At 32.1% G+C, this 25,645-nt stretch overlaps 3 protein-coding genes and 1 pseudogene across 4 annotated transcripts; all 4 read left to right on the top strand.

Moving 5' to 3' along the window:
• Positions 1 to 154: 154 nt before the first annotated feature.
• On the top strand, positions 155 to 4,432 carry LOC124839446 (tonoplast dicarboxylate transporter-like). Its single transcript, XM_047315273.2, has 6 exons — positions 155 to 863; positions 1,489 to 1,966; positions 3,043 to 3,086; positions 3,192 to 3,287; positions 3,359 to 3,872; positions 3,967 to 4,432. The coding sequence occupies exons 1-6, from the start codon at positions 426 to 428 to the stop codon at positions 3,993 to 3,995; spliced, it is 1,599 nt and encodes a 532-aa protein (XP_047171229.1). The 5' UTR covers positions 155 to 425; the 3' UTR covers positions 3,996 to 4,432.
• A 1,970-nt stretch (positions 4,433 to 6,402) lies between these two features.
• LOC124839433 (tonoplast dicarboxylate transporter-like) lies at positions 6,403 to 8,919 on the top strand. The gene is made up of 6 exons (XM_047315258.2): positions 6,403 to 7,018; positions 7,106 to 7,580; positions 7,717 to 7,760; positions 7,871 to 7,966; positions 8,078 to 8,591; positions 8,671 to 8,919. Exons 1-6 carry the CDS (start codon positions 6,584 to 6,586, stop codon positions 8,721 to 8,723), a joined length of 1,617 nt encoding a protein of 538 aa, XP_047171214.1. The 5' UTR covers positions 6,403 to 6,583; the 3' UTR covers positions 8,724 to 8,919.
• A 2,609-nt stretch (positions 8,920 to 11,528) lies between these two features.
• Positions 11,529 to 12,151, top strand: LOC124839434 (cysteine proteinase inhibitor 5 pseudogene; annotated as a pseudogene).
• Positions 12,152 to 19,805: 7,654 nt separating this feature from the next.
• On the top strand, positions 19,806 to 24,325 carry LOC124839440 (putative MO25-like protein At5g47540). 2 transcript variants are annotated; one of them, XM_088092006.1, is made up of 11 exons: positions 19,806 to 20,239; positions 20,808 to 20,972; positions 21,141 to 21,259; positions 21,532 to 21,606; positions 21,876 to 21,969; positions 22,067 to 22,126; positions 22,834 to 22,902; positions 23,300 to 23,398; positions 23,704 to 23,748; positions 23,833 to 23,893; positions 24,008 to 24,325. In XM_088092006.1, exons 1-11 carry the CDS (start codon positions 20,120 to 20,122, stop codon positions 24,064 to 24,066), a joined length of 966 nt encoding a protein of 321 aa, XP_087948132.1. In that variant the 5' UTR covers positions 19,806 to 20,119; the 3' UTR covers positions 24,067 to 24,325. The 2 variants fall into 2 exon arrangements, with proteins under 2 accessions (XP_087948132.1, XP_047171221.1); XM_047315265.2 differs by having other exon boundaries at positions 19,811 to 20,239; positions 23,833 to 23,935.
• The last annotated feature ends 1,320 nt before the right edge of the window (positions 24,326 to 25,645 follow it).

Genomic DNA, 25,645 nt, shown 5'->3' with positions numbered 1-25,645 from the left:
TGTTTTATTCGTGTTTTTTCCTCTCTGGATCGATCGTATTAAAATAATTTCGACATTTAGCATAATAGCTATACCACCACATGAATTCATTAAATGGATGAAATACCCTATCTTACAAAATACGTTCCACCTCACAAAAAACATGCTTCATAAATAAATTAAGATTATGTTGTATGTGCCACGTCCTTAAACAAACATCGACATCAGATTATGTCGTATGTTTGTAGATGTAAGTAATTATAATTACAACACTATTCTTACGTTCATTCTCATCCAGATAAGAATAACACAGCAAAAAAAGAAAACAAATTTGTCCACTAATTCTGAAAATTCAATAATTAAACCTCCACGCATACCTTATTTCTACCCAACAAAAGCTTCCACGGCCAAACCATTCTCTGTAACAGTTCTTGCTTCTCTGCAAGATGATCGGAGAACACACGGAGTCACATGTTTCCGATGACCACAAGGTGCCGCTTCTGCCCATTCAGGAGGCAGCGGAGGGAACACAGAGCCGCGTCTCCTTCACCTTCAAATCCATTCTAACACTGCAAAACTTCTATGTCATTCTGGGACCTTTGTTGTCCCTTTTCATATGCTTGTTCGTGAAGCTCGACGCTCCACCCACGAGCCAGAAAATGCTTGGTGTGATTGCTTGGGTTTTTACTTGGTGGGTGACCCAGGCCGTGCCGCTTCCGGTGACCTCCATGTGTCCTTTGTTTCTCTTCCCCATCTTCGGGATTGCTTCGGCTGACAGCGTGGCGCACTCCTACATGGATGATGTCATCACGCTCGTTTTGGGAAGCTTCATTCTCGCTCTCGCCGTCGAACGCTACAACGTTCACCGGAGACTGGCCTTGAATGTGAGTCACCCCTCTTTGCCTTCACTTTCGTCAAAATTTTCGAACTTATTTTACCATCACAATTGAGTTTTCATCAGTGCCAGCGATCGGCGATCCGGAGTTTTTATTGATTCAATTTCGTGAATTTTTTTATGATTATTCAAACTTTTATTCTGGTTGATAAGAAAAAGTTATGTGTTTTGGCATTATTTTGGGCAGACGATTTCATCGCCACGTATACTCAATTATTTGCTTTTGAAATAATAGAATTCTTGACTTTTCTCTCTCTAAGCAAGGGGAAGAAAATTGTATTGAGTTATTCAAATTTTTTTTTTTACTTATAAGTAGTTGTGATCATTAAATAGAATACGTAATAAACACAAAAAAATAATTATTATATTTAATCTTTCGTACTGTTTTTTTAATTAGCATTGGGAAGGATTTATGAGAAGATAAATAGAGAGTATGGAATTAGTGTTTTTCTATTTGTGACTGGTTTAAAATGTGAGATGATATTTTATTAAATAAGATATATTAGGTGGAGGCAAAGAGGCTATGTTCTATTTTCTTTTTTTATTTTTATTTTCTGTAGTGGCAAAGAGAAAACATTGTCTTAGGAAGTGTGATATGATTTGTGAACCTGCAGGTAACGTTGGTGTTTTGCGGCGATCCGGTGAATCCAGCGCTGTTACTGTTGGGGCTATGTGCGACGATATTCTTCGTGAGCATGTGGCTGCACAACGTGGCGACGGCGGTGATGATGATGCCGGTGGCGACGGGGATCGTGCAGCGGCTGCCTGCGGTGCACGAGCAGTCGGAGGCGGTGAACAAATTCAGCCGCGCGGTGATTCTGACGGTGGTGTACGCGACACCGATTGGGGGAATAAGCACTCTAACGGGAACGGGCGTGAACTTAATAATAATCGGAATGTGGAAGAGCCTCTTCCCGGAAGCAAAACCAATAAGCTTCAACACGTGGTTCTTCTACGGTTTCCCGGTGGCTATTCTCATCCTCATTTGTTTTTGGTGCATACTCTGTCTTCTCTACGTGCCCAAAGGCTCCGCTCGTGCTTTGTCTTCTTACTTGGATAGAACTCACTTGAAAAGGGACCTTGAAGCTCTTGGTAAGTTTCTCACTTCAACCCTTTACTTTACTCACCAGATTATGCAACTAGAAATACAACGCTGGAGGCGCAGAAAAAACCTTCCCAAGCTTCACCCTTGTCGTTTCCTTTGTCCTATTATATATATTCTCTCTTTTCTTTTACTTCCATTTCCATCTTTTAATCATACGTGTCCTGTTCTTCATTTCCATTCACTATCTTGTGCTTATCTGGCAAGCACGACACCTCTCAACTCAATCTACCAATTTTCTCCACAAAAAATTACAAAAATAAATATGTTCTAATTAATTATTTTTTTAATTGTAAAAACATGACATTTAATACATTTAGCTGACCTAGCACACAAAGCGTCAACTTCAATTATCCACTGTCATAATGGAAAATAAATACAAGGAATTTAGGAACGTGGAACACGTTAAGACATTCTTTTTTGAAACAATACCACTTTTTTTAAGGACTTACAATTTTTATATTATTTTAACATTAAAATTAGGATATTTACTGTAATTCAGAGAAATCTTTAATGTATATTTTTATCATGATTATAATAAAAAAGTTATATTCAATAACTAGTTAATAATACTTTTCAAGAAATACAGCTCCAATGAGTAGTATATAACAGCTTATAAAACTATTACAGAACTTAATAGTTCTTTATTTTATTTATTTTTTTGTATAATTTGATTGATGAAGTTTTTGAATATAAATTGTTAAATTTTAAATTTAGATAGAAAGTGAAAAAAAAAGACACTGGCACACTAAAAGCAAGTAAAATTTAAAACTTTTGTTTTTTCTTCTTACTTCAATATTATTTACATATATAGTTGTCCTATTGAAGAGGTTCATGGCCGACCTCATCGTACGAAGTAGGTGAGAGAGATAGTGGACATATTTGGAATGAGCATCCCATCCCATGGAAGTTGCTCGGTGCATGTTAACGATGCACATTATCGACACGTCTCGTGTGTCCTTTACAGCTTTATCGATTAATAAACTGTATTGGTAGAAAAGAAAAATACTTTAGACATGTCCTCCAAAAAGTTAAAGCAAATGCATTACTTTACTGATTTTTGCAGGTCCCATGGCTTTTGCTGAGAAGATGGTGCTGTCCGTGTTTGGGGTATGCAAGTCTAAATATATACATTTTAAATTACTAAATTTAATATCGGATTAGCTTAATGTGTTTTCAATTAAGGCATTAATTAAAGTGAAACGGTGAATGCAGTTGCTGATCGCATTGTGGATGACAAGAAGAATCACAGATGACATTCCTGGATGGGGATCTTTGTTCCACGGCCTTGTTGGAGACGGAAGTGTCAGTGTAAGTATTGTGTTTGACTCATGGGATAAAAAATTGTAGTCATCAATTAATGAGACAGAATGAAAATGTAGGTTATGGTTGCTGTTTTATTGTTCATAATCCCAAACATGAAGCAAGAGGGGGAGAAGCTAATGAGCTGGAATGACTGCAAAAGGTTACCTTGGAACCTGATTTTGCTTCTGGGAGCTGGTTTTGCCATAGCTGATGGAGTACAATCCAGTGGCTTAGCAGATGTGCTTTCACAAGCCTTGGATTTCTTGGAAGATGCCCCATACTTGGCCATTGTTCCTGCTGTTAGTCTAATATGTAGCATTATTACTGAGTTCATCACCTCCAATGATGCCACTGCTACCCTTCTTGTGCCTCTTCTTTATCACATAGCCAGAACTATGCACGTGCATCCGCTTCTTCTCATGGTACCTGGAGGAATAGCAACCGAGTTTGCTTTCTGGCTTCCAACTTCAACACCTTCAAATGTAGTTGGCTTTGCCACTGGACACATAGAAATCAAAGACATGCTCAAAGTTGGTGTACCACTCAAGGTTGCTGGGATTGTTGTGTTGTCTCTTCTAATGCCTTCACTGGGTGAGTTACCTAGCTACCATATCTGTTCCGGTAGAGAAATGCTTTAAGAAAATTCAATAATGTTTCTGACGTCCAAGTAATTTTGTCGTTGCAGGGACATTTGTTTTTGGAGCAAATCCATAAGTGACATTGCCAAAGGAACATTCTTGTCGGATGGGAGATTGGTTTCTTTTCCGAATTTCATTTTGCTTTATAAATTTGGTCTGTCTACGAGTTTTTGCAAAATGTTGTTTGTCTATGGGAGATGAAGGGAAGTTTAAATGTGCAGGGGCCTTAATACCTAGGCGATGTGGATACCCTGGGGAGATATCAAGGGTGCAAAGGAGAAGAGATAGAAACAATTTCATCTCTTTCCTTGTTGCTTTTATTTTGTATTTGTTTGTTAATTTGTTTATAATTTTTTACATGGTTACATCATATAAATATAAGGATATAAACAGGGGAGATTCCAACTATTGCAAAACTTTATACCAGTACCAGAAGAAGGGAATTGATTTCTTCTTTTCTTTTTCTATGTAAAATGCATTTTGTTGATTACAAGGTGTTGAAGTTCCTGTTGATCTGCTTGCATTTTGGCTTTGTAATAGTTTTTAACCTTCCAAATTTTGTTTTCCACATCTCAACATTCCAGGGAAAGGCGTATCCTTAACCAACTAACTTATGTTCTGCGATGACTATACAAAAGGGTCATGAACAAAACAGAAATTTGATAATGCAAAAAATTGATTTATAACTATTTTTTAATAAATATATTTTGATTATAAGAGATATTGACCAATAATACAAGTTTTACTAAGCGGTAGGAAAAATCAGGAAAAAAAATAACTATAAAACTTGAAAAATAAAGATGAAATTAACCTGTAAAGAACAAGAGGCTAAAAATAGTATCTAATATACAATTTGAACGATGAATTTGAAAATAGTAAAAGTATGATAATAGAAACGATAAAGTAAAAATGTTCAACTGTCTTATCACTTAATCTTGTTTTTATAACTTTTTTATTACTATATATAAAGGCACGTTCTATTGTCATTGACATGACATCAATTTGTCTACCAAGGGTAAAATATTTGATTGTACGCTCCAAATTATTTTTTTACTTAGTTCATTAATAACAGACAAAGAAAGCTGATATCTTTTGATACATCAAATTCATAATGTTATAATTTATTCTCTAGCTGAATCTTCTTTGGGTAGAAAAAAATTGAAAATTGAAAATTCTTAACATGATTACAAAATGACCTGCATATTTAAGATCTAAAGTTGTGTTCAATATAAGAAGCTCAACCATACTTTCACAAATTTGAAATTGAATTATTTCAACAAATAATTTATAATTGAATCAAATATTAATACAAAATAGTGATGGTATGATTAAATATGTGTTGAGTTATTAAATTTAAAACAAAAATTTAAAATTTCTCTTTTTCAAAATTTGATATAATTTAGTTTTCAAATTTTAAAAATAAATGAATAGAAATGTTTTAAACCTTTAACAATATTAATTTTTGTTCATGTTAAAGGATTTTTAGATTGTTATTTGAACTGAATTCTAATAAATATTGTAAATAATTCAAATGTCAATTTAGAACATCATTTAATTGATAAAATAATTTTAAAAGTTAAAAAATTATATTTATTTAATTTTAAAGTTTAAATACTAAAATGTATGATTAAAACATAAATGGATTTCAATTTTAAGAAATAAAACAAATTTAACTCTTAAATAATATGGTAATTGCTTTATGACCGCTGTTTCAGAATAAAACGAGTTAAAGATGTATAATTATAAAACTAGTGACTAAAATATTTAAAAGTAAATAACATCTTAAAATTACTTAAAATTCAAGCTGTAATCTATAATGCATAACAGCATGCTTTACGAAGAAGTACTTGTCCAGTAGTTATTAACAAATTAGGTCAACTCAAAATTTGAGGTATAAAGTTTTATATATTTTTTTATTGTATGTATGCAAATTTTTTATATGCATTCCAAGTGGGAACATGTACAAATAGTAAGACCATTTTCTTACGCAAGAATGACATTTCGATTAGTTTATATTATTATTGTTGTTGGGGCTAGTTCTTCGAGCAGGAATATATTATATGTACAATTCAAAGCAATTAATTTTGTTACTGTTTTTATTTTCATATTATATTTGATCTCTTTTTTGTTCTCTTATTACATGTGGGCTTTAATAATTTCTTTCTCTCTTTTAAATGTTTATATTTAATCTTAAGTTGTATATGCTTCTAATAAAGGATATGATTTTTACTTCATAATTTCATCCCCATTTGTAATATTATTTTCGATAAATTCACACCCTCTAAGAAAATTAGAAAACTAACTTAAAATAATAAATTTGCAATAACTTGTATTAGTATTTTAGAATTACCAATCTCAAATCAGACTAAAAAGGAAAAACTCTTGTTTAAAAAATGTAAGTAAAAATGTTTGAAAAAGATATAAGTGATGCTTCATTTACTAAGATTCATAAAGTGGGATATTAGCATTGACCAAGAAACTCCATAGAACAATTAATAAATAATCACGTGAATCCAATACAAATTATAGCCACGCAAAAGGCACATAACTGGAACAGTTTATTTGTAACAGGAACTATAATAATGACACTAATTAATCTCATTTAATCCGAACACCTTATCCCGGCAAATCCATCCTCGGCGACAGTTTCTAGTTCTGTCCGAGATGATCGGAGAACAAACTCCGTTACCTGCTTCCGATGGTCACGGGGCACCGCTTCTCCCTGTTCAGGAGGCGACGGAAGGAACACAGAGCACTGTCTCTTTCACCATGAAATCAATTCTAACACTACAAAACTTCTATGTCCTTTTGGGACCTTTCTTCACCCTTGTCATATGCCTCTTCGTGAAGCTCGAACCTCCCAATAGCCAGAAAATGCTTGGCGTGGCTGCTTGGGTGTTCACGTGGTGGATAACGCAAGCCGTACCGCTTCCGGTGACCTCCTTGTGTCCTTTGTTTCTCTTCCCCATCTTCGGAATTGCTTCGGCTGATAGCGTGGCGCACTCCTACATGAACGATCTCGTCACGCTCATTTTGGGAAGCTTCATTCTCGCTCTCGCCGTGGAACGATACAACGTTCACCGGAGACTGGCCTTGAATGTTAGTCACTCACTCTTTTTGTTGCCTTCCACTTCTGTTTAACACATTAGTATATATTTGTGAGCCAACATCACGTGGAGCATACAGGTAACTTTGCTGTTTTGTACCGATCCGCTGAATCCGGCGCTGCTATTGTTGGGGCTATGTGCGACGATATTCTTGGTGAGCATGTGGATGCTGAACGTGCCCACGGCGGTGATGATGATGTCGGTGGCGATGGGGATGTTGCAGCGGCTGCCGCCGATGGAGGAGCAGTCGGAGGAGATGAGAAAGTTCTGCAAAGCGGTGATTCTGACGGTGGTGTACGCGACGCCGATCGGAGGGATGAGCACTTTGACGGGTACCGGTGTGAACTTGATAATAAGTGGGATGTGGAATCTTTTTCCGGAGGGAAAGGCAATAAGCTTCAACACATGGTTCTTCTTCGGTTTCCCGGCGGCTCTTCTCATTCTCATTTGTTTTTGGTGCATCATCTGCCTCCTCTATCTGCCTAAAGGAACTTCTCGCACTCTGTCTTCTTATTTGGGCAAAGTTCATCTCAGAAGAGACCTCCAAGATCTTGGTAAGTTTCTCCCTAACCCTATACACTACACAACAAATTCTCCACCTTTCATCCTTTCTCTTTCTTTCTGCCAAACTTCCATTTCTGTAATCAAATTAATTAAATCAAATGGAATTGTTTTATGGTTTGTTTGTAGGTCCCACAACTTTTGCTGAGAAAATGGTGATGTCTATATCTGGGGTATGTATACCTAAATATGCCTTATGAATTTTCATATCTAATGATGAAGGACCTTAATGTGTTTTCAAATAAACAAGTACCACATTATGAAAACACAATGGTAAATACAGTTGCTTATAATACTATGGATGACAAGAAGAATCACCGACGACATTCCTGGGTGGGGAGTTTTATTCCATGGACTTGTTGGAGATGGATGTGTCAGTGTAAGTAGTCTCTAAGAGTTTATAGTTCATAAATATAACTCATCACACAAAAATTTGATCTTAAACTGATGAAACAAAATAAGGCTTTTTTGTATATGCAATGTAATGCAGGTTATGGTGGCTGTCTTATTGTTCATAATCCCAAACATGAAGCGAGAGGGGGAGAAGCTAATGAGCTGGAATGACTGCAAAAAGCTACCTTGGAACCTCGTTTTGCTTTTAGGAGCTGGTTTTGCCATAGCTGATGGCGTACAATCTAGTGGCTTAGCAGACGTTTTGTCAGGGATCTTGAATTGCTTGCAAGACATTCCACACACGGTCATTGTTCCTGCTGTTTGTGTAATATGTAGTATTATTACTGAGTTCATCTCCTCGAATGCTGCTACTGTCACTCTTCTTGTCCCACTTCTTTATCAAATAGCCATAACTATGCATGTGCATCCGCTTATGCTCATCATCCCTGGAGGAATAGCAACAGAGTTTGCTTTCTGGCTTCCAACTTCAACGCCCTCAAATGCACTTGGAATCGCTAGTGGACACATAGAAATTAAAGACATGCTCAAAGTAGGTGTGCCGCTCAAAGTGGCTGGGATTGTTGTGTTGTCTCTTCTCATGCCGTCACTAGGTGCGTTTCCTACCTTCCATGGACAAATGCTTTTGCCTGAAAAGTGGTCTTTGAATCTAATCAAGTTTCGTTGTTGCAGGAACTATTGTTTTTGAAATAAATAACGATACTCAACAACTGATATTCTTCTGAAAATTCATCCACTGTTGTAAAAAAAACCTCTATTATCATTCCCAGAACATTTTCACGTGCATTGATGCATCGTGCTCTATTTACTAAATAAGCGGCGTGTAAGAAGATATCAACAACCAAAGTAGGCATAGAAATTCACATCTTTATTTTATTTGGACAATTTTTATTCCTCCTAATTGAGTATTTCTTTGCATAAGTAATATGTTTTTATTCATTAAATTTTCGTGCAAAATTAAAATTTCTTGTCTTAAAATTTAAACAATTTTTAAACTTTAAAAATAAATAAATTCAATCTTTTAAATGATGTTAAACTTTAGAAATTATAAGTGAGTTAATTTTTTTTACATGTGAAATGATGTCTTAAATTGATGGTTGAATTATTTATGTACTTTGAGTTCAAATATAAATATAAAATGTCATTTAACACATAATAAATATTTAATATCTTTATGTTAAAGGATTATATGAATTAATTTCTAAAATTTAATAACTAAAATGTATTAAATTGGAACATATATAAATTATAATTTTACGTTAAGTTTAATACTATAAAATATTTAACTCTTATAATAGTAATAAAAATAAAAGAATAATTAATTTAAATTAATACTTATATTTTAAATTATTTTTGTACTAGGTTGGTAGTTATTGTTATTATTATAATGTTCATATTAACCTTTGTCAAAGAATAGTGTGAAAGAAGAACAACATCATTGTGAAGAGAAGAGTAAAACGATGGGGAAAAAAGTAAGAATGAAAGACGAAAAGTGTCGCTTGAGAATAAAAAAAAAAAGTGAAAATGAGAAAGATGTATTTACGAGGAAATATATTTATAGGTGGAGAAATGTGTTTAGCAATAGCTTTTACTTAGCAGTAATAAATTACTTAAATCTAGTTTGTAATGGATTTTACGGTAACTTTTTTACAAGTATTGAGAAAATATTTGCGTATAAATTACTAATAATTAATAACGATATTAAGATTTGAAATTCTTGTTTTATTCAATAACTACTAATTAATAGTTTACGCATCAACAATAAAGTCAAATTCATAGAAGATGGAAATAAACAAAATAAAAATCATCTTATGATTACACATTACATATATATACCTGCGCAAATTGGCAGAACTACTTCTTTACTATATACAAATTAAAGAGAGGATTAAGTACAATAGAATTATGCAGGAATAAAACAATGTAATTTATGATATATTTTTATAAATGTTTCTAACAAAATAAGAAAAAACTACAGATTAAAGTCAAGTAGGGATATTTTTAGATTTGGTTTATAATATTTGTAGTAAATTAATTTTAGCATGAATATATATATATATATATATATATATATATATATATATATATATATATATATATATATATATATTATTTATTTATTTATTTATTTATTTTTATTCAGAAAAACGTGTACTCATTCTGGCGTGTACTAGTGGATAGTGATTATGTGATAGGGAGGAAGGTGGAGTTGGATGTCTTGATTAGCACATAGTTCCTTTCCAAATTTATCCATACATTACATTAGTTATTATTATTATTATTATTATTATTATTATTATTATTATTATTATTTTAGTTATTATTACGATAACTTGTCCTATCTGTGATTTCTTTCATTAGTGCACATGGTTTGTTCCATACCCATCCATTATTTTGACTATCAAAATTTATTAAGTTAAATGTGGACAATTTCAACTATATAAAAAAATACTTTATTAATTCAAATATTTGATTATAGGAATAAATAATATTTTAAAGCATCTTTTAAAAATATTTAAAATACAATAATGTCATATTTTTACGTTCATTTCCTAAAAACCAATTCTAAAACCATTTGAAAGACAACAAACTTACCATGGATCCAACATCCCATCCCTAGAAACAAAGAAGTGTTTTTGATTAATTAAACATTATTTTATGATGCAATTTTACTTTTTATTACTAAATGGAAGTGTTAAAACTTGTTTTGAAAACACTCAATAGGTTGATTTTCTTTAAACTTTTTTTTATCGAGTGATAAGTGAATGAATTAAAGAAAAGTATATAAGAATACGGCCATACTGTAGATTTTATCTTACTACTTACGATACCTAAACCTTATTTTGGGTTATATGCGTAACTTGACAAGTACCAGGTTGTCTGGGTGATAAAGACAAGTAAATATTATGGCCTTTGCTAATATGACTTTATCATAAACCTTACGCAAATACATTAAATATCAATACGTTACATATTACATGATAAATACAACAAGAATTTAATTTTGATATAATTTAAATTAATTAAAAATTATTACAGATATAATTTTTAAATTCATTATCATAAAACTCGAACATCTTTACTGTCTCCGACCGTGATGTACAGAGAAGAAATTTCAAAAAGTTATGAATGAGTTTGACGATTAGATATGAATTAATAATTAAAAAAAACGTCAGAAATGGTGTCGAGAAAAATGTTTATGTATATTTATTGAATATGTTTTCTTATTTATTTTTATTATAAGAAATAATACATATTTAACAATAATTACTTACAATAATTGTTTAACAAATATCATTTAAAATGAATTTACATTAAGATATTTAAAACTGAAAATATATTTTTTTTATAAGGATGCAAAAAATTAGTTATTGGTTATAAAAGCCTTTTTCATTTTTAGATATTTTTAGATATTTTTAGATGTTAAGTAACCACTATTATTTTTAACTAAAATAATCTTATTCCTTAACGCAGAATTTAACCATTTCAGAAACAGGGACAGAAACGCGGTTTAACCAACAATAGGAACTCGGAGACCTAGAAAGTTCACACAAAACCCCATTATATACCGTCTTCTTCCTCTGCTATAAATACCAACAACCTCTCCTTAACGGAGATCCAAATCTATGATTATCACGATGAAACACCATTGCCTTCTTCTCCTCTCTCTTATCTTGGTGTCTTACGCTACGCGCTCGGAAGGGGCGCTGGGGGGGTGGGAGCCCATCAAGGACGTGAAAGAGCAGCATGTGGTGGAGATCGCGGTGTATGCAGTGAGTGAGTACGATAAGCGTTCTGGTGCGAAGCTGAAGCTGGTGAGCGTGTTGAAGGGCGAGACCCAGGTGGTGGCCGGCACCAACTACCGCCTGGTGTTGAAGACGAAGGGCGGATCCGCCGCCACCAATTACGAGGCCGTCGTGTGGGAGAAACCTTGGCTCAATTTCAAAAACCTCACTTCCTTTAAACCCCTTCCCGCCTAGATAACAATCCCCATCTTCATTTCATTCCAGTCGAGTTGTGCTCTTTTCTCTATTATCAAATCCATTCCCACCCAATTTCTTGTTTTTCTTCCTCAATAAACCTGGGATGTGCTAAGTTTGTAATAGTTAATGTAATTATCGTGTATAATATAATGAATTCTTCTATCCCTCTATCCCCACTCTGCCTTCATTTATGATTTCTGATCTGGTCTGAACGTTTTGATTGTTGAACAAGGTGAATTAAAATTGAGTAAATTTTGATGATGAAATGAATTATTATTAGTGTGGTATTTAGCGCCTCTGGTTTCAACGTGTAGGGTCATTTCCGTTTAAACCTGCCAAGGCTTTTTTCTTTGCCGTGTAGTGTGGAGTTGGTGATATATTAAATTATGGCGGACTCTACGGTGAACAGTCACCCAAATCAGTGGACCAGGAAGATCATACTCTCCAGTGGCTAAAACCTCTTCCAAATGATTAATTTTAATTTATAGATTAAATAAGTTATAATTCATCTTTGTTTAATATCAATTAAAAAACGTTATTAAAAATATATTAATTCTTAATTTAATTTTAAAGTTCAAAATCATGCCTTCACTTTCCAAAATAATTATAAAATATTAATATTATTATTCACTTCTGATGTACACTCTTTATTAAACAATTTTACTGTTCAATCACTTGTTCTGTTTTTTTCTTTTCTTTTGTCGTAATTGTCCCTGAACGTGTTATGATGACAGATTAGTAAGGATAAATCATTTCGCTTTATGAATAGAGACAGAAACATGTCACCTAATATTCACTAAAAAACATATCACCAGATAACAAAGCAGCACGCATCAGATATAGAACACATTTTTTTCATTAAGCAAAATTTCTCCTTCCTTCGAATTACATTTTATACTTATAATACCATAAAAATAGTGGAGTGACCGAGGAGAGAAAAGATATGTGTAACATCCCAAAATACAGTAATTACCATAATTGAGAATTAATTACAATTAACAGTAACATAAACAGTCTTTGCATTAAATCAGGATTAAAAGCCGAACGGCATCAGTACAAAAGAACGCGCATAACGCATACAAGGGAAAACCTGGAACGAACGTTCTTTGATATATAAAACAACGTACGTCAAAATAGAGGAATATAAGATTAAGACGAACGGCCTAACAAAATACTTGGCCGAACGTTCAAACTACACTAACATTTACAGTCCTGATCTAACGAGCACTCTAAGGCTCTGCCTTTACTTCAACTTCCACCAGATTAGCTTCATCCAAATTTTCTTCTTCCAGCATTTGTTCAAGGGATGCACCACCATCTGCTCACACCCACGACGGATGATCATTGCATTTTGACAAGACGAAAGTACATGGACAGTAGACAACACAATGGAAATGCAAGGGTAAGCTTATAATATTTAATTTATACAATCAACACATACATTTACATTTCAATTCACACATACGACATGTAACTTATCAAATAACAATCATAGAAATACGTATATAAGACAGACCGTCCGGACTGTATGAACCATGTAGTTACAAGCGTCCTTGCACCCGAGTGGTGTAGTAACTGATCAAATCTCCCAGCTGCCACTCGAGGTTAACCCTATCTGTCCGAAGTACTCAATGGACTAGGGCCTCCTGCCACTCCCACGCATGACTACCCCCTTCTACTTGAAGAGGAGTATCACGGAATATCAGGATGGACCGTGAGGCTTAACTTATCCAGGTTCATACTTTACCAAATTTCACATTCAACACGTCTGAGACGTTCCTCCTTGAAACGCTCGTTCAAATTCCACAATCGTATAATTCATTAATACAGTGTTCGAACCTCTTAACATTTCATGTTTATAATATTCTCATTCTTTGTTCCACTCTCTGAAAAAGACGGACGTTCAACTTTCTGAAGGAAGAGGACGTACGTTAAAACCGGATTTAAAAGAACTTCTTAAAATCTCAAAGACTTCAGAATCAAAAGATCAACTCCAGAATATTTTTAAATACTAAGAAGTCAGATTATCTCAATTTAGATGAATAGACATTAAAGAGAATACTTGAATATATAAGGAACTTTGTATTCGGAAGGAACAGGCTACCAGTCAAAGACCGGACGCGCAAAATATAAAATTTTCAAATGTTTGGACGAACGCTATTTACGTTTGGTAAGGAATTAAAGAAAATAACGAACGTTCGGTTTAAGACCGAACCCTTTATTAAAGCGAACGCTCGGTATATGACCGAGCACAAATCATGACGAACGCTTGGCAAAAAGCCGAGCGCTCTTTAGGACGAACGCTCAATATGGAACCGAGCGCTCTTTAGGACGAACGCTCAATATGGAATTGAGCGCTCTATAGGACGAACGCTCAATATGGAATTGAGCGCTCTTTAGGACTAACGCTCAGTATAAGACCGAGCGTTACTTATTTATAAAGTTTCAAATATTTATAAACATCTAAGCTGCACGAACGCTCAGACATTCAATTGGGGACGCTCGTTCACGAGCAGAATTCTTTCCAAATGAAGGAATCCCATTCTAGTTATTTTAAGGAAAACCGAGCGATCTATGACCGTACGATGACGAGCGTCATTTATCAAAGGGAAGATTTAAAGTTTCAGATTTTTCAACCTTAACAGAATTTTTCAGATTTCAAATTTATAAACTTTATAACTTTCATTCCAGATTTAATTCACCTTAAATATCATCATCATATAGATCTCAACATTTTAATCATTCCAATTATACAATAACCATACTCCATTCATACGTAACCAAATCAACATGCATTTCAATCAAAATCAACACATATATAATACATACAAACAGTGCTTGTTCATGACAGATCAACCAAAACCAGAAATCATATCAGATATCAGTAATCTTCCATAACAGCTCAAACTTCAGATTTATCATACATGCAAATCAGAACATATAACATACAGTATAAATTAAACATATAAGCTTCCCTTACCTGGTCTAGTAGTGAACTCCCTACGCGAACGTTTGTTAACTTGTCCAAACAAAATTTCCTACCCGCAACGTGATTCTCAAGTGTTTCACTAACTCTAACCAAAAAGAACGAAGGAGAACTTAGTGTATATTCTAACATGCAGCTGCATCAAGTTCGCATGCAACTCAGAAAAGGGTTTCTAGGGTTTGAAAGCTTACCGGATGCAGAATTCTAATATGTTCGGTTCCAGTGAAAGCTCACGACGCCGTGAACGTTCCTACGGTTTCAGAAAGTTGATTGGAGTTGAAAGAAATGAGTAATGGTAGAGAGAAGATGAAGGTTCTTAGAGAGAAGTTGGAGAAAAATGGAGGTTTTAGGTTCTGGGGAAGACGAAGTGTGCGTGCAAGTGAGAGAGAGAGTTTCTCAAAACTCAGATTTTGTGGATTTCCACGTCAAAACGGACGAGCGTCTCCCAGCCTGCCACCTGCACACCAAACCCTGCTTTGGAAGCTTCTCCCGCGACACGTGGCGTGCTTGCATGCAAAGATTGGTGCGTTTTTAATGTACTGAGTGTGTGACGTGGTGCGTGTTTCAGAGAATGATGTGGCACGGTTTTCAGTGCACAGCAGAGGGATTTAGCAGATTTGAAGTGGGCTTTAATGAGATAAACATTGATTATAGTGTGCATTAATTTGATTTAACACAGAATTATTATTGCTAATTATATAGGGTTTTACAATATGAAATATTCACTTTACCAATGATGTAATAAAGTTTTATAATTATTCTTTTATATTATTTACTCAATGGTGAAAAGATGATTTTATCATAGTTTATTATAAAATGTCAAAGAGAACAAAATGCGGTTTTTGTTTTATTATATTTATTTACCCCATTTATATTACATTTTGTACTATGTGAAATATACTTGTTGGTGTTAAGAATCAATTTACAGATTGATCAAGACAATTATTTTAGATAATTAAAGACTAATTAATAATGTAATGATTATTTATGAACAATTTATAGGTATATTAACAGATATTAATGATTAATTAACGACTTTATTTGTCATAAGATTTATAAATATATGATTAATGTCGTCAGAGTATCTTTTACAGCTTAACAATCTATCATGTGGATAACATTCTTGAAGGAGATTGAACTTTCGAAGTATAGAGCAGATAAGAAAAAATATCAACTCTCAATCCTTTTCAATCGAAACATATTTTATTCCGTTTATTTGTATTTCTCCTTACTCATACAATAACATATTTCTAGTTAAGCATGAATAGTCCTCTTTTAACTAAGTAAGAAAACAGAAAAAAAAACACAAACTAATTTTATGTTATCTAAAGCACAAATATAAAGAAAACTTGACGCAAAAATGAATCTTAATTATATCTAACAATAATACTTTCTCTTTAACACTTTAGTGTTTGTAAATATATCAGTGCCTTTCTAAGGATGACTACAACTTTCTTGGTCTAAAATACCTTTCTGATTGTGACTCTTTAAGGCAGATCCTTTTGCATTAAATTGGTTCTAGACTTAATATAGTACTAAGAAAAAAAGTAATTTATAATATTAAGTAGGATTACAAAATAACTCATTTATGGATTATCGATCTCATCTCTAAAATAAATGTATCCAATTTATCTATTATAAAAAATAATTGAACTAAATATGTCTATTTAATTTTATAGATAAATAAGTATGTATCTATTATTTGTCAAAATTAAATTCCAAATTATAATAGGAAATCAATATTAGGTTAGCTATTTTTTTAATTAAATATTTTTATTTAAAATCATTTAAAAGATATATATTTTTCAATTTAAAAAATATAATTTAAAAATGTATTTTTAATTTTTAAACAATACTTTTATTCATGAATTAGATATTAATACGCAAAAATTGTATAAATAAATTATATTATATTTTTATTAAATAAGTAGTAGTGGTTCGAATTTTAATTAGATTAATATTATTTTTTTTATGACAAAAAATGGGTAACAAGTAATATAAAGGGAAACCTACTATAAAGGAAGTGAGTGAGGATAGGGCAATAATTGAATAAATAAATAGTTCAAACATATGAATGAGGACTTGCAAAGAACCTTATCGGTCTAGTGATATATTGGGTTTTTTTTCCAAAACGGGGTTAATTTATTTTAAAAACTATACATATGGGTTTTTTTTTTTTTTAATTACAAAAATGGTTAAGCTATGTTGCATAACGATGACCATGTTTGGAAAAAGTACGAGATGATGATTTTTGTACAAGTTCAGCTCCATTTTTTTCTTCATATAATTTGATTAAAATCGTAATCTGATTAAAAACTATTTTGATTAAATGCTAATAAGAAGAAATCACACTAAGGATAAACATTTTATAAAAGAGAACTTACGCTAATTAGTGACAACTTCAATTAAATTTGTACTTTAACTCAAATCATGTTTATCTTTGACGACTTAAATATAATTTATTTTGAATTAAAGGTGTCATCCTCTCTCATACTTTAGTGTGAGTGAATTTTGAGTTGAATTTGTTTATAATAATAACGATTTTAATGTCATACATTTTGAACTAAAGTCATTATTTTTGAGTGAAATTTGGTTTTGAATTAAAATTGACATCCCTTTTAGTGACTCTGGTATAATTTGGTTTTGAACTAAAATGATTATAATATCTAACAACTTCAATATAATTAAAATTATTATTTATATTTATATTTAAAAATAAAAAAATAATTATTTACTATCTCATATGTTTTTCTATGTGTTAATATATAAATAATATATAATTCATATTACTATATATTATTAGAAAAGTATCTATTATTTGCATAATTTTATTTTTCAATACTTGTAATTATTTTAGAATTATTTTTTGTAAAAGATATTTAAAAATATTTTTTAAAAATGTATTAATAAAAAAATTAGTATTAATAGTTGCATATTTTATAATATATATATATATATATATATATATATATATATATATATATATATATATATATATATATATATATATATGGGTTTGTTTACGCGCATACGCCTGTTTTTAAGTTGGTATATTTTAACAATGTGTATCGAGTTTTAATAGACCAAAATATCTTTATATATCATGGATTCTAAATTTTAAGATAATTTTTTTAAAATAAGACCCATATGTATAATTTTTTAAAATAAATTTAAAATGCGAATTACTTTATTGAATCAAGTAAAAGTCTGTTGGAGTTTTAATCGTTAATATATAAAACTTATTTTAAAAAATTTATATCGATTCTAAAACTAATATAAAAATAAATAATATAAAAGGTTTCAATTTTTAAATCAATTAATATTACAACCGGTATAATAAAAAATCTACTAAATAAATGATAGTAGTCCAAGCCATGATAACCTTTGCAACGTTCAAAACAAAAGTATTTTAAACCTCTTCTCATAAGCACACTGGTACCAGATGAGAGAGAGATCAGCCAGAAACAATTATAACATAAATAGAGAAACAAGAAAAAGTGAAAAAGAAACACAAGAAAGAGGATTTATTAATCAACAACATGAAATTGGTAAAATAAATGAATAACCGCTACATTTCATTGTCAAAACTAAGTGAATAATACATTTCATTGTAGCAGTATAGTATATTCAAGAATTAGGAATAATACATCCATGAATCATGAATAATACGAATCGTATGCTTCCAATCAGTTTTTCCTAGAATATTATTCTTAAAAACTTTAAAGCTTGGAGCCACTCTACAAATTGTCAATAGAAAAAGAAAAAGAAAATATTGCAGAGGTTCTTCTACAGTGTTACGGTGTTGGGAGATAGAAATTAATGTCACTACATCATCTATCAAAAAAATATTATAGAATTTGTATTATTTGTCTGTACATCTCCATTCACGAGGCTAATATGCTTAACACTAAAAATTAAAAAAGATGCAATTAAATAAACTAAGATATGGACTGAAATAGCTACGAATGAAAATAAACGGCTAAAATGATTTGAAATTAAACAATTCAGTCATACAGTTGTTAATTAAAACGTTGATGCTTTTTATACCATTAAATGTTGTCAGACATGATCGAGATATGATCGAGATAAATTAGGCAACAATGAATAAATCTGAGCATAGAAAAAAGAAAGAGAGAGACTGATTAAGAAAATCTGTCTCACGCAACGTTTGTTCAAGGAAAAAAAACGCAGAGAAAATGGTAGGTCATGTTTTTAGTTCAAAATACTTTAGCTAAAATTGACCACATTAAATTTGGTCCAATACTTACTCCGCGAGCCTTCCACAGAATCAAGTTAAGAACAAAAAACCTTCGTTGCAAAAACCAAAATCTTGTTGTAATACAATTTAAATTTGTTATTATATTGTCGCGTCATTTTCCCTAACTCAAATACACTTTTATCTATATAGTCCACAAAAAGATTGAATTAAAATAAAAAAAGACTACGTAAAACTTGATATATAAAAGCGAATATATCTTTTAGTTTAAAAAAATATATTCTTAATTATATTTTGTTAAAATAATTATCTATTATATTTTACTTTCTACAACTGACATTATCTCTCGCCTCATATATTATTCTCTTCCTGTTAAAAAAAAGCTTGCAAACATTTGAATTCTTAGAAAATAATTAAAAATAAACACAAATTATGTTATTTAAAAATCTATATATTAAAAATTGATTAGAATGGAATTATACATTAAAAAATATTATAAGTTTGACAGTGATGGAATTGAAGTGTTGTTTAGTTAATTTGGTTACTTATGATAGCAGTCGAGTTTTTATAATAGTAAGTTAAGTTTTGCTAAGTGAGTGTATTTTGTGTTTGGCTGAAACTGGAGCCAGTAAATAAAAGTTTGATGAATTACGAAAGCAGGAGGAAGGTTGTTTTTTCTGGTATTAGTGTGAGGTCCAATCCCAATCCTCTACCTCATCCTTTTCTTCCATCCATGTTCAGTTCCTCTATAATTCCCCAACAAAATCTCAGAAGTAAATAAATAAATAAATAATCATTATATTTGGAAATAATTAAAATATCCAGATTCATCTTGTTCTTATTTTGCCCATCCCTTCCACTCCCTGAGAATCCCAAACCCTAACTAGACTGTGTGATCAGAGAGAAAAGGAAAGATTACAACAGCACTTTGAGAAGATGAAGGGTCTCTTCAAGTCTAAACCTCGCACTCCTGCAGATGTAGTGCGTCACACCAGAGATCTTCTACTCTTCGTTGATCGGAACTCCGAATCCCGCGAAAGCAAAAGAGAAGAGAAGGTTCGCTTGTTCCCTTAGTTTTAGATCGCATTTTTTACTTTTTGTTTTTTTTTTCAATTTTTTATTTTCCCGATTCTCTGATCTCAACTAACTTTGTCACTGTGATTGTTGACTGGAAAACTAAAATAAACAAGAAGTTCCCAATGCTTAATACTTCACCATTGATTGGAACCTTAGGGCCTTGATTTGTGAATCACGAAAACAGCTGCATGTTGTTTACGACATTCTTTAACTCATGGTTGATATTTTTTCTCGCTAGAGTTTTAGTTTAGAGGGTACGCTCAATCACTGTGGTTGTTATTAAGTTGCTTTTTAATAGTTCGATTGTATTTTAATATTGCAAATTTTGTTGGTTTGTTCGGTTTGGCGGGTGGAACTTAGTGGTAAAAGTAATTAAACTTGATATGCTATCATCATGCATTGTCGGAGCTGTAGTGAATTTGTGTAAGCAAATTGGAACCGGTGGAGTTATTTTCTTTGATGATTTTTTATTGGATCTTGGCTTTTTGTGCGGGAATTCGTGAGTTCTTATTTGATTTTTATGATGTTTGTGTGGTCCATTTAACAGCAAATGTCCGAGCTATTTAAAAACGTCAGGGAGCTTAAGCAAATCCTGTATGGAAATAGTGATTCTGAACCAGTTGCGGAAGCTTGCGCACAGTTGACTCAGGAGTTCTTTAAGGAGGACACATTGCGTCTGTTTATCAAATGTCTTCCAAAATTGAATCTGGAGGTATTAGGGAAATTTATTTGACCTCCTGATTATGCCGTTGGTTTAGGTACCCTTTGTAGGATGAGTATGCTTATTAAAAATTTGGATGGGGTAGAATCACATGTTTATCCAGAAGTTGTACTGTGATTGTGTACTATTTGCTAACCTGGTGACTGTGGGCTTTTGCAGGCCAGAAAAGATGCCACTCAAGTTGTTGCAAATTTACAAAGGCAACAGGTTCAGTTTAAGTTGATTGCATCTGATTACCTGGAAAAAAATCTGGATCTTATGGATGTCTTGATAGTTGGGTAAGAAAACATTGGATGACATTCTTTTGTTTCTTAGCTTTGCAATCGGTACGGTGGACTCTTCTGCTTAATCAAATGATTGTAAATAAATTATTTTGTCAACCTTAAAATTTTAATTTCTGTAAATCAGCCATGATGATAATCTCACGTCCTGCTCAGGGAATTTTTGTGATTTTTTAATTTAGTTTTGTGACTTGTATGTCTTCTTTTCTTAACATATTTCGATGCCTATGTTATTTCTGTGCAACTGACTAATAATTGCTGCCTTTCAGCTATGAAAACACAGATATGGCTTTACACTATGGTGCAATGCTAAGGGAGTGTATTCGACATCAAATTGTCGCAAAGTAAGGAAAAAGAATGTGATGATTCATTTTTTTTGTGTGTGTACTATCAAGCTGTTAATGATTGGTGAATACTAGAAACTACTGTTAAGGTTGTAATCTATGTTAGAATAGCCCTGCATTTCCTATACTTTTCTTATATGTGCTCTGATTCATACAAAATGATTGGTGTTGTGTGTGAAGTTTGTGAAAAAAAAAAAAGACCTAGGACATGTAATTTCCCCTCACATCATAACTATAGTGTTGTTTAATTCTTCATATTTTTATATCAGATATGTTCTCAACTCACCACTTATGAAGAAATTCTTTGACTATATCCAACTCCCAAATTTTGACATTGCTGCGGATGCTGCAGCTACCTTTAAGGTGCATTTCATGTGAAAGAACTTGTGATTACAAATTCCTTTGTGCAATGCACATTTTTTGAACAGAGTTCATGACACATAGTTTTGTGTTGTCTCAGGAGCTCTTGACAAGACATAAATCTACTGTATCCGAATTCCTTTCCAAGAATTATGAATGGGTAGGTTACCCCTTCAAAGTTCAATCTTTTTATAAAGTAGCATTTCAATTTTAATTTATACACCTCACATCCATGCTACCTTTATCTTTTCATTACATTCTATTGCTAAATAATATGCATGAGTTTTATTTTTTTAGTTAAATTTCTCATATAACAGCTTATAATTTGATGGTATGAACATGATATCGACTTTGTTTTAGTTTTATAGAGTTTTTAAAGGTTAGTGTCTTTGATATAAATTATAATAAACTGACAAACGATTTTAAAAACTCAAGTTCTGATACTATTTTAAATTTATCCTTTTCATTCATATGAAATGACCATAATAGAATTATATTTTTTCGTTTCTCTGCTTCTAACTTCTAAGTATTGGTTTCTGAACTGATAAGAGATATTGTAGAAAATTATTCTGCATGCATTGTGGATGAACATATCTTCTATCAAAAAGTCATTTAGTTTTTGTGATTATTAACCACGTGTTTAATTTCTTTTATATGATTATTAACTTCACAAGTATGTTCGTTTATTGTAATTAGGGATTTTTTAAAATATTACCTTATCGAACATTTGTTTTAAAACTTTATGCTGCTGACATAATTATATGGTTGTCAGTTTATATTAACATGTTTTATTTGTACCTGGTTTATTCAAGTAGTTAATGCCCATTACTTATCAACGAATACTCACTTTGTTATTGCTGCTTTCAGTTTTTTGCAGAATATAACACTAAGCTGTTGGAATCTTCCAATTACATTACAAGGCGCCAAGCTGTCAAGGTTCTATAAGTGTTTTTGGTTTATCCATATAAATTTAATTTTGATCTCAACTATAATTCTTGCCTGTTGAAAACTTAAATTTGGGTTTGAGAAACGTACACCTCCTTGTGTGTACATTTTTAGTTCATTTGACCAATGAAATTTCCTGAAAATTGTAAACAAAAGTATCACAGCTAGTCAACAGATACTTTCCTAGTGGATTTCGGTAGTATCTTTGCCTGTTCATGCATGCATTTGTAGTTCATTTGACCTATGAAATTTCCTGAATTGCTATTGAATTTTCTTCACTCTCCATCCCCGCCCCCCCTGAATGTTGGAGTTTTGGTCTTTACAGTCTTCTGTTCATTTGAGTATGATCTATTTATGATTACTGAGTTGATTTCTTTCTCGTACACAGTTGTTGGGAGATATATTACTTGACCGATCAAATTCAGCAGTAATGACACGATATGTGAGCTCAAGAGACAACTTGAGGATTTTAATGAATCTTCTAAGAGTATGAGCCCTTTACACAAAACTTGAATGACGTGCCTTATTATGTACCTTTGTTTGTGTGCTTCATCTGTGTCTGCCAATCCTTATCCACACTTGATATATTTTGCCGTTTTTAACGTGTGGAAGTGCATCAGTTCCATCAAATTATCTTCACCCTAGTACTATTGTAGTTTGTCAAGATTACAATGCTAAAGATTAATGTTCAAATAAGTTTTGGTGATAGTATTATATATTGAAGGGAAGATTAAGAACCTTGGCATGTGTTTAAAGTGGATTTTAATGGTCCGTACTGATTTCTTCCTACAGGAGTCAAGCAAGAGCATACAAATTGAAGCATTTCATGTTTTCAAGGTATTACTGTAATAATATTATACCACACATTTGGAAATGACTGTTCTGAATCATGCGTTTATTGATATTTGCTTGTCACACCAGTTGTTTGCTGCTAACCAACATAAACCAGCTGATATCGTCAGTATATTTGTCGCAAACAAAAGTAAGATGCTGAGACTATTGGAAGACTTCAAAATTGATAAAGGTAAGTGATGCCTTCCTCTTTGTGGTATCAATTATCAGTTTCTCATGATACTTATTTGTTGTGGTTGTGCAGAGGATGAACAATTTGAAGCTGACAAAGCTCAAGTGATGAAGGAAATCGAAGCTCTTTAACCCAGGGAACAATGCACCTGAAGTGCATATTGTGCTAAGTAGCACGTTACCATGTGGCATTTCACTTTAGCGAATTGTGTATTGTAATAGTTATTAGTTTTTATCATGATGGGACTATCATTTCATACAGACTTTGATGCTTTCTTGCTGTAATTTTATTACGCCCTTTAAAAATTGTAGATAAATAAATTGCTTAATGAGCTACGTGCGGTTTATTATGTCTTTGTAGGTGTCTATAAGTAATAAAGGTATTCGAGGTCATGCAATCTCAAAATATTTGTTTCGCTAAATTTTGTGTAGTGTTTAGAAAAAGAAAATAAAAAGTTAAGATTAGTTTCCGTAACTTCATAGGTTCTCATTTAATTTGTTCAAGAATTGAGTTGATTTTAGTTCATGGGAGAAGTTTAATTTAGTGTAATCATATCTAGATAACACCTTTGTCAGCAAAGTACACAGGTGATGTAACTTTACATAAACTATTATTATTTCTTTTTGTGTAGAAGTTGGTTTTGTAGCAAGATTGTAATATTACTTTTTAAGTTTAAGTTTTCTTTCTAAAATATGGTGAATTTGTGTTTGTAAGCACAACCTTAATGTTTTTAATTTCACTAAAATATTGTTTACAAACTTATTTAGTTTAAATTTAAAGAGTCAAAATTGTATTTTTAAGTATAATTATAGAGTAAAATGAAAATATGAAGTTATGTTTGGGAGTTCAACTGTACCCTAAACTTGGAAAAAAGCATACTTGGAATTGTGTTTTTCAATACAGCTTCTAAGCGAATTAAATAAAATTTTGAAATAGTGCTAATTTCAACATAAAATTTAAAAAGAAAAATAAATTGATGAGTTACCTAGTTACATAGTTTTTAAAATATTATCCAGCTCAAATAATTTAGCCGGATAGATTAATGTTATTTTGTGAAATAATTGAGGTAATGATATGATATAAGGAAGGAGTTGAGTGTGGGAAGCAGGGTGGTGCACGCATCACTTCATCATTAGCATTGCAGTTGAAAGGTTTGGGTGTCTGCAGTTTGCACTCTCCACAGGTTTTATTGAGTTGTTTTCTTAATGCTAATTCGTTTCAAATAACGCAATTTCCAACTTTAGCTCCCAAAAAATGAATACATAATTGCATTTCCTGGAATGAAGAGGTAGCAGTCAACTTCTTCTTGCCTTTTTCCCTATTTTTGCAACAGCATTGAGATTGGCTGTGGGCCTCTTCATTTGTGGCTCATACACGAGAGGAGGCTTTTACAAACCAATAAAAGAAGAGCGTGATTAGGGTACTCACATCACATCCCCTCCTTCAGGTACATGTTTGGTACCTATTTGGACACAACCAGGGAACCTAAAACATTGAAAAGTGTGCGGCCAAAAAACAAATCAAAGCATCAGGATAATCTCCGGCATATTCCATATGCCTTTCATCACTGCTACTTTACCAATAGTTATTTAGATTCTAAAAAAATCACTTTTTCATTACACTTTCAGAATTATCTAGATTTGTGTCAATACAGCTATTTTTACATTTTTTTATGACAAACAAATTAAAAAAAGTACACTTTTCGTTGAG

The sequence above is a fragment of the Vigna umbellata genome, chromosome 5 (assembly GCF_029865625.1).
Source record: "Vigna umbellata cultivar VRB3 chromosome 5, Vumbellata_1.0, whole genome shotgun sequence".
NCBI classification, from domain to species: domain Eukaryota; kingdom Viridiplantae; phylum Streptophyta; class Magnoliopsida; order Fabales; family Fabaceae; genus Vigna; species Vigna umbellata.
This window is presented reverse-complemented; position numbering and strand designations above follow the sequence as displayed.

What these genes read in the sequence shown, in the direction of transcription:
- LOC124839446 (XM_047315273.2), top strand. Translation starts at nt 426, where the DNA reads ATGATCGGAGAACACACGGAGTCACATGTTTCCGATGACCACAAGGTG. An exon ending in AAGGGACCTTGAAGCTCTTG is followed by an intron (nt 1,967 to 3,042) that starts GTAAGTTTCTCA and finishes TGATTTTTGCAG; the next exon opens with GTCCCATGGCTTTTGCTGAG. An exon ending in TGGTGCTGTCCGTGTTTGGG is followed by an intron (nt 3,087 to 3,191) that starts GTATGCAAGTCT and finishes CGGTGAATGCAG; the next exon opens with TTGCTGATCGCATTGTGGAT.
- LOC124839433 (XM_047315258.2), top strand. Translation starts at nt 6,584, where the DNA reads ATGATCGGAGAACAAACTCCGTTACCTGCTTCCGATGGTCACGGGGCA. An exon ending in AAGAGACCTCCAAGATCTTG is followed by an intron (nt 7,581 to 7,716) that starts GTAAGTTTCTCC and finishes GTTTGTTTGTAG; the next exon opens with GTCCCACAACTTTTGCTGAG. An exon ending in TCTTCTCATGCCGTCACTAG is followed by an intron (nt 8,592 to 8,670) that starts GTGCGTTTCCTA and finishes TCGTTGTTGCAG; the next exon opens with GAACTATTGTTTTTGAAATA.
- LOC124839440 (XM_047315265.2), top strand. Translation starts at nt 20,120, where the DNA reads ATGAAGGGTCTCTTCAAGTCTAAACCTCGCACTCCTGCAGATGTAGTG. An exon ending in AAAGCAAAAGAGAAGAGAAG is followed by an intron (nt 20,240 to 20,807) that starts GTTCGCTTGTTC and finishes TCCATTTAACAG; the next exon opens with CAAATGTCCGAGCTATTTAA. An exon ending in ATGGATGTCTTGATAGTTGG is followed by an intron (nt 21,260 to 21,531) that starts GTAAGAAAACAT and finishes GCTGCCTTTCAG; the next exon opens with CTATGAAAACACAGATATGG.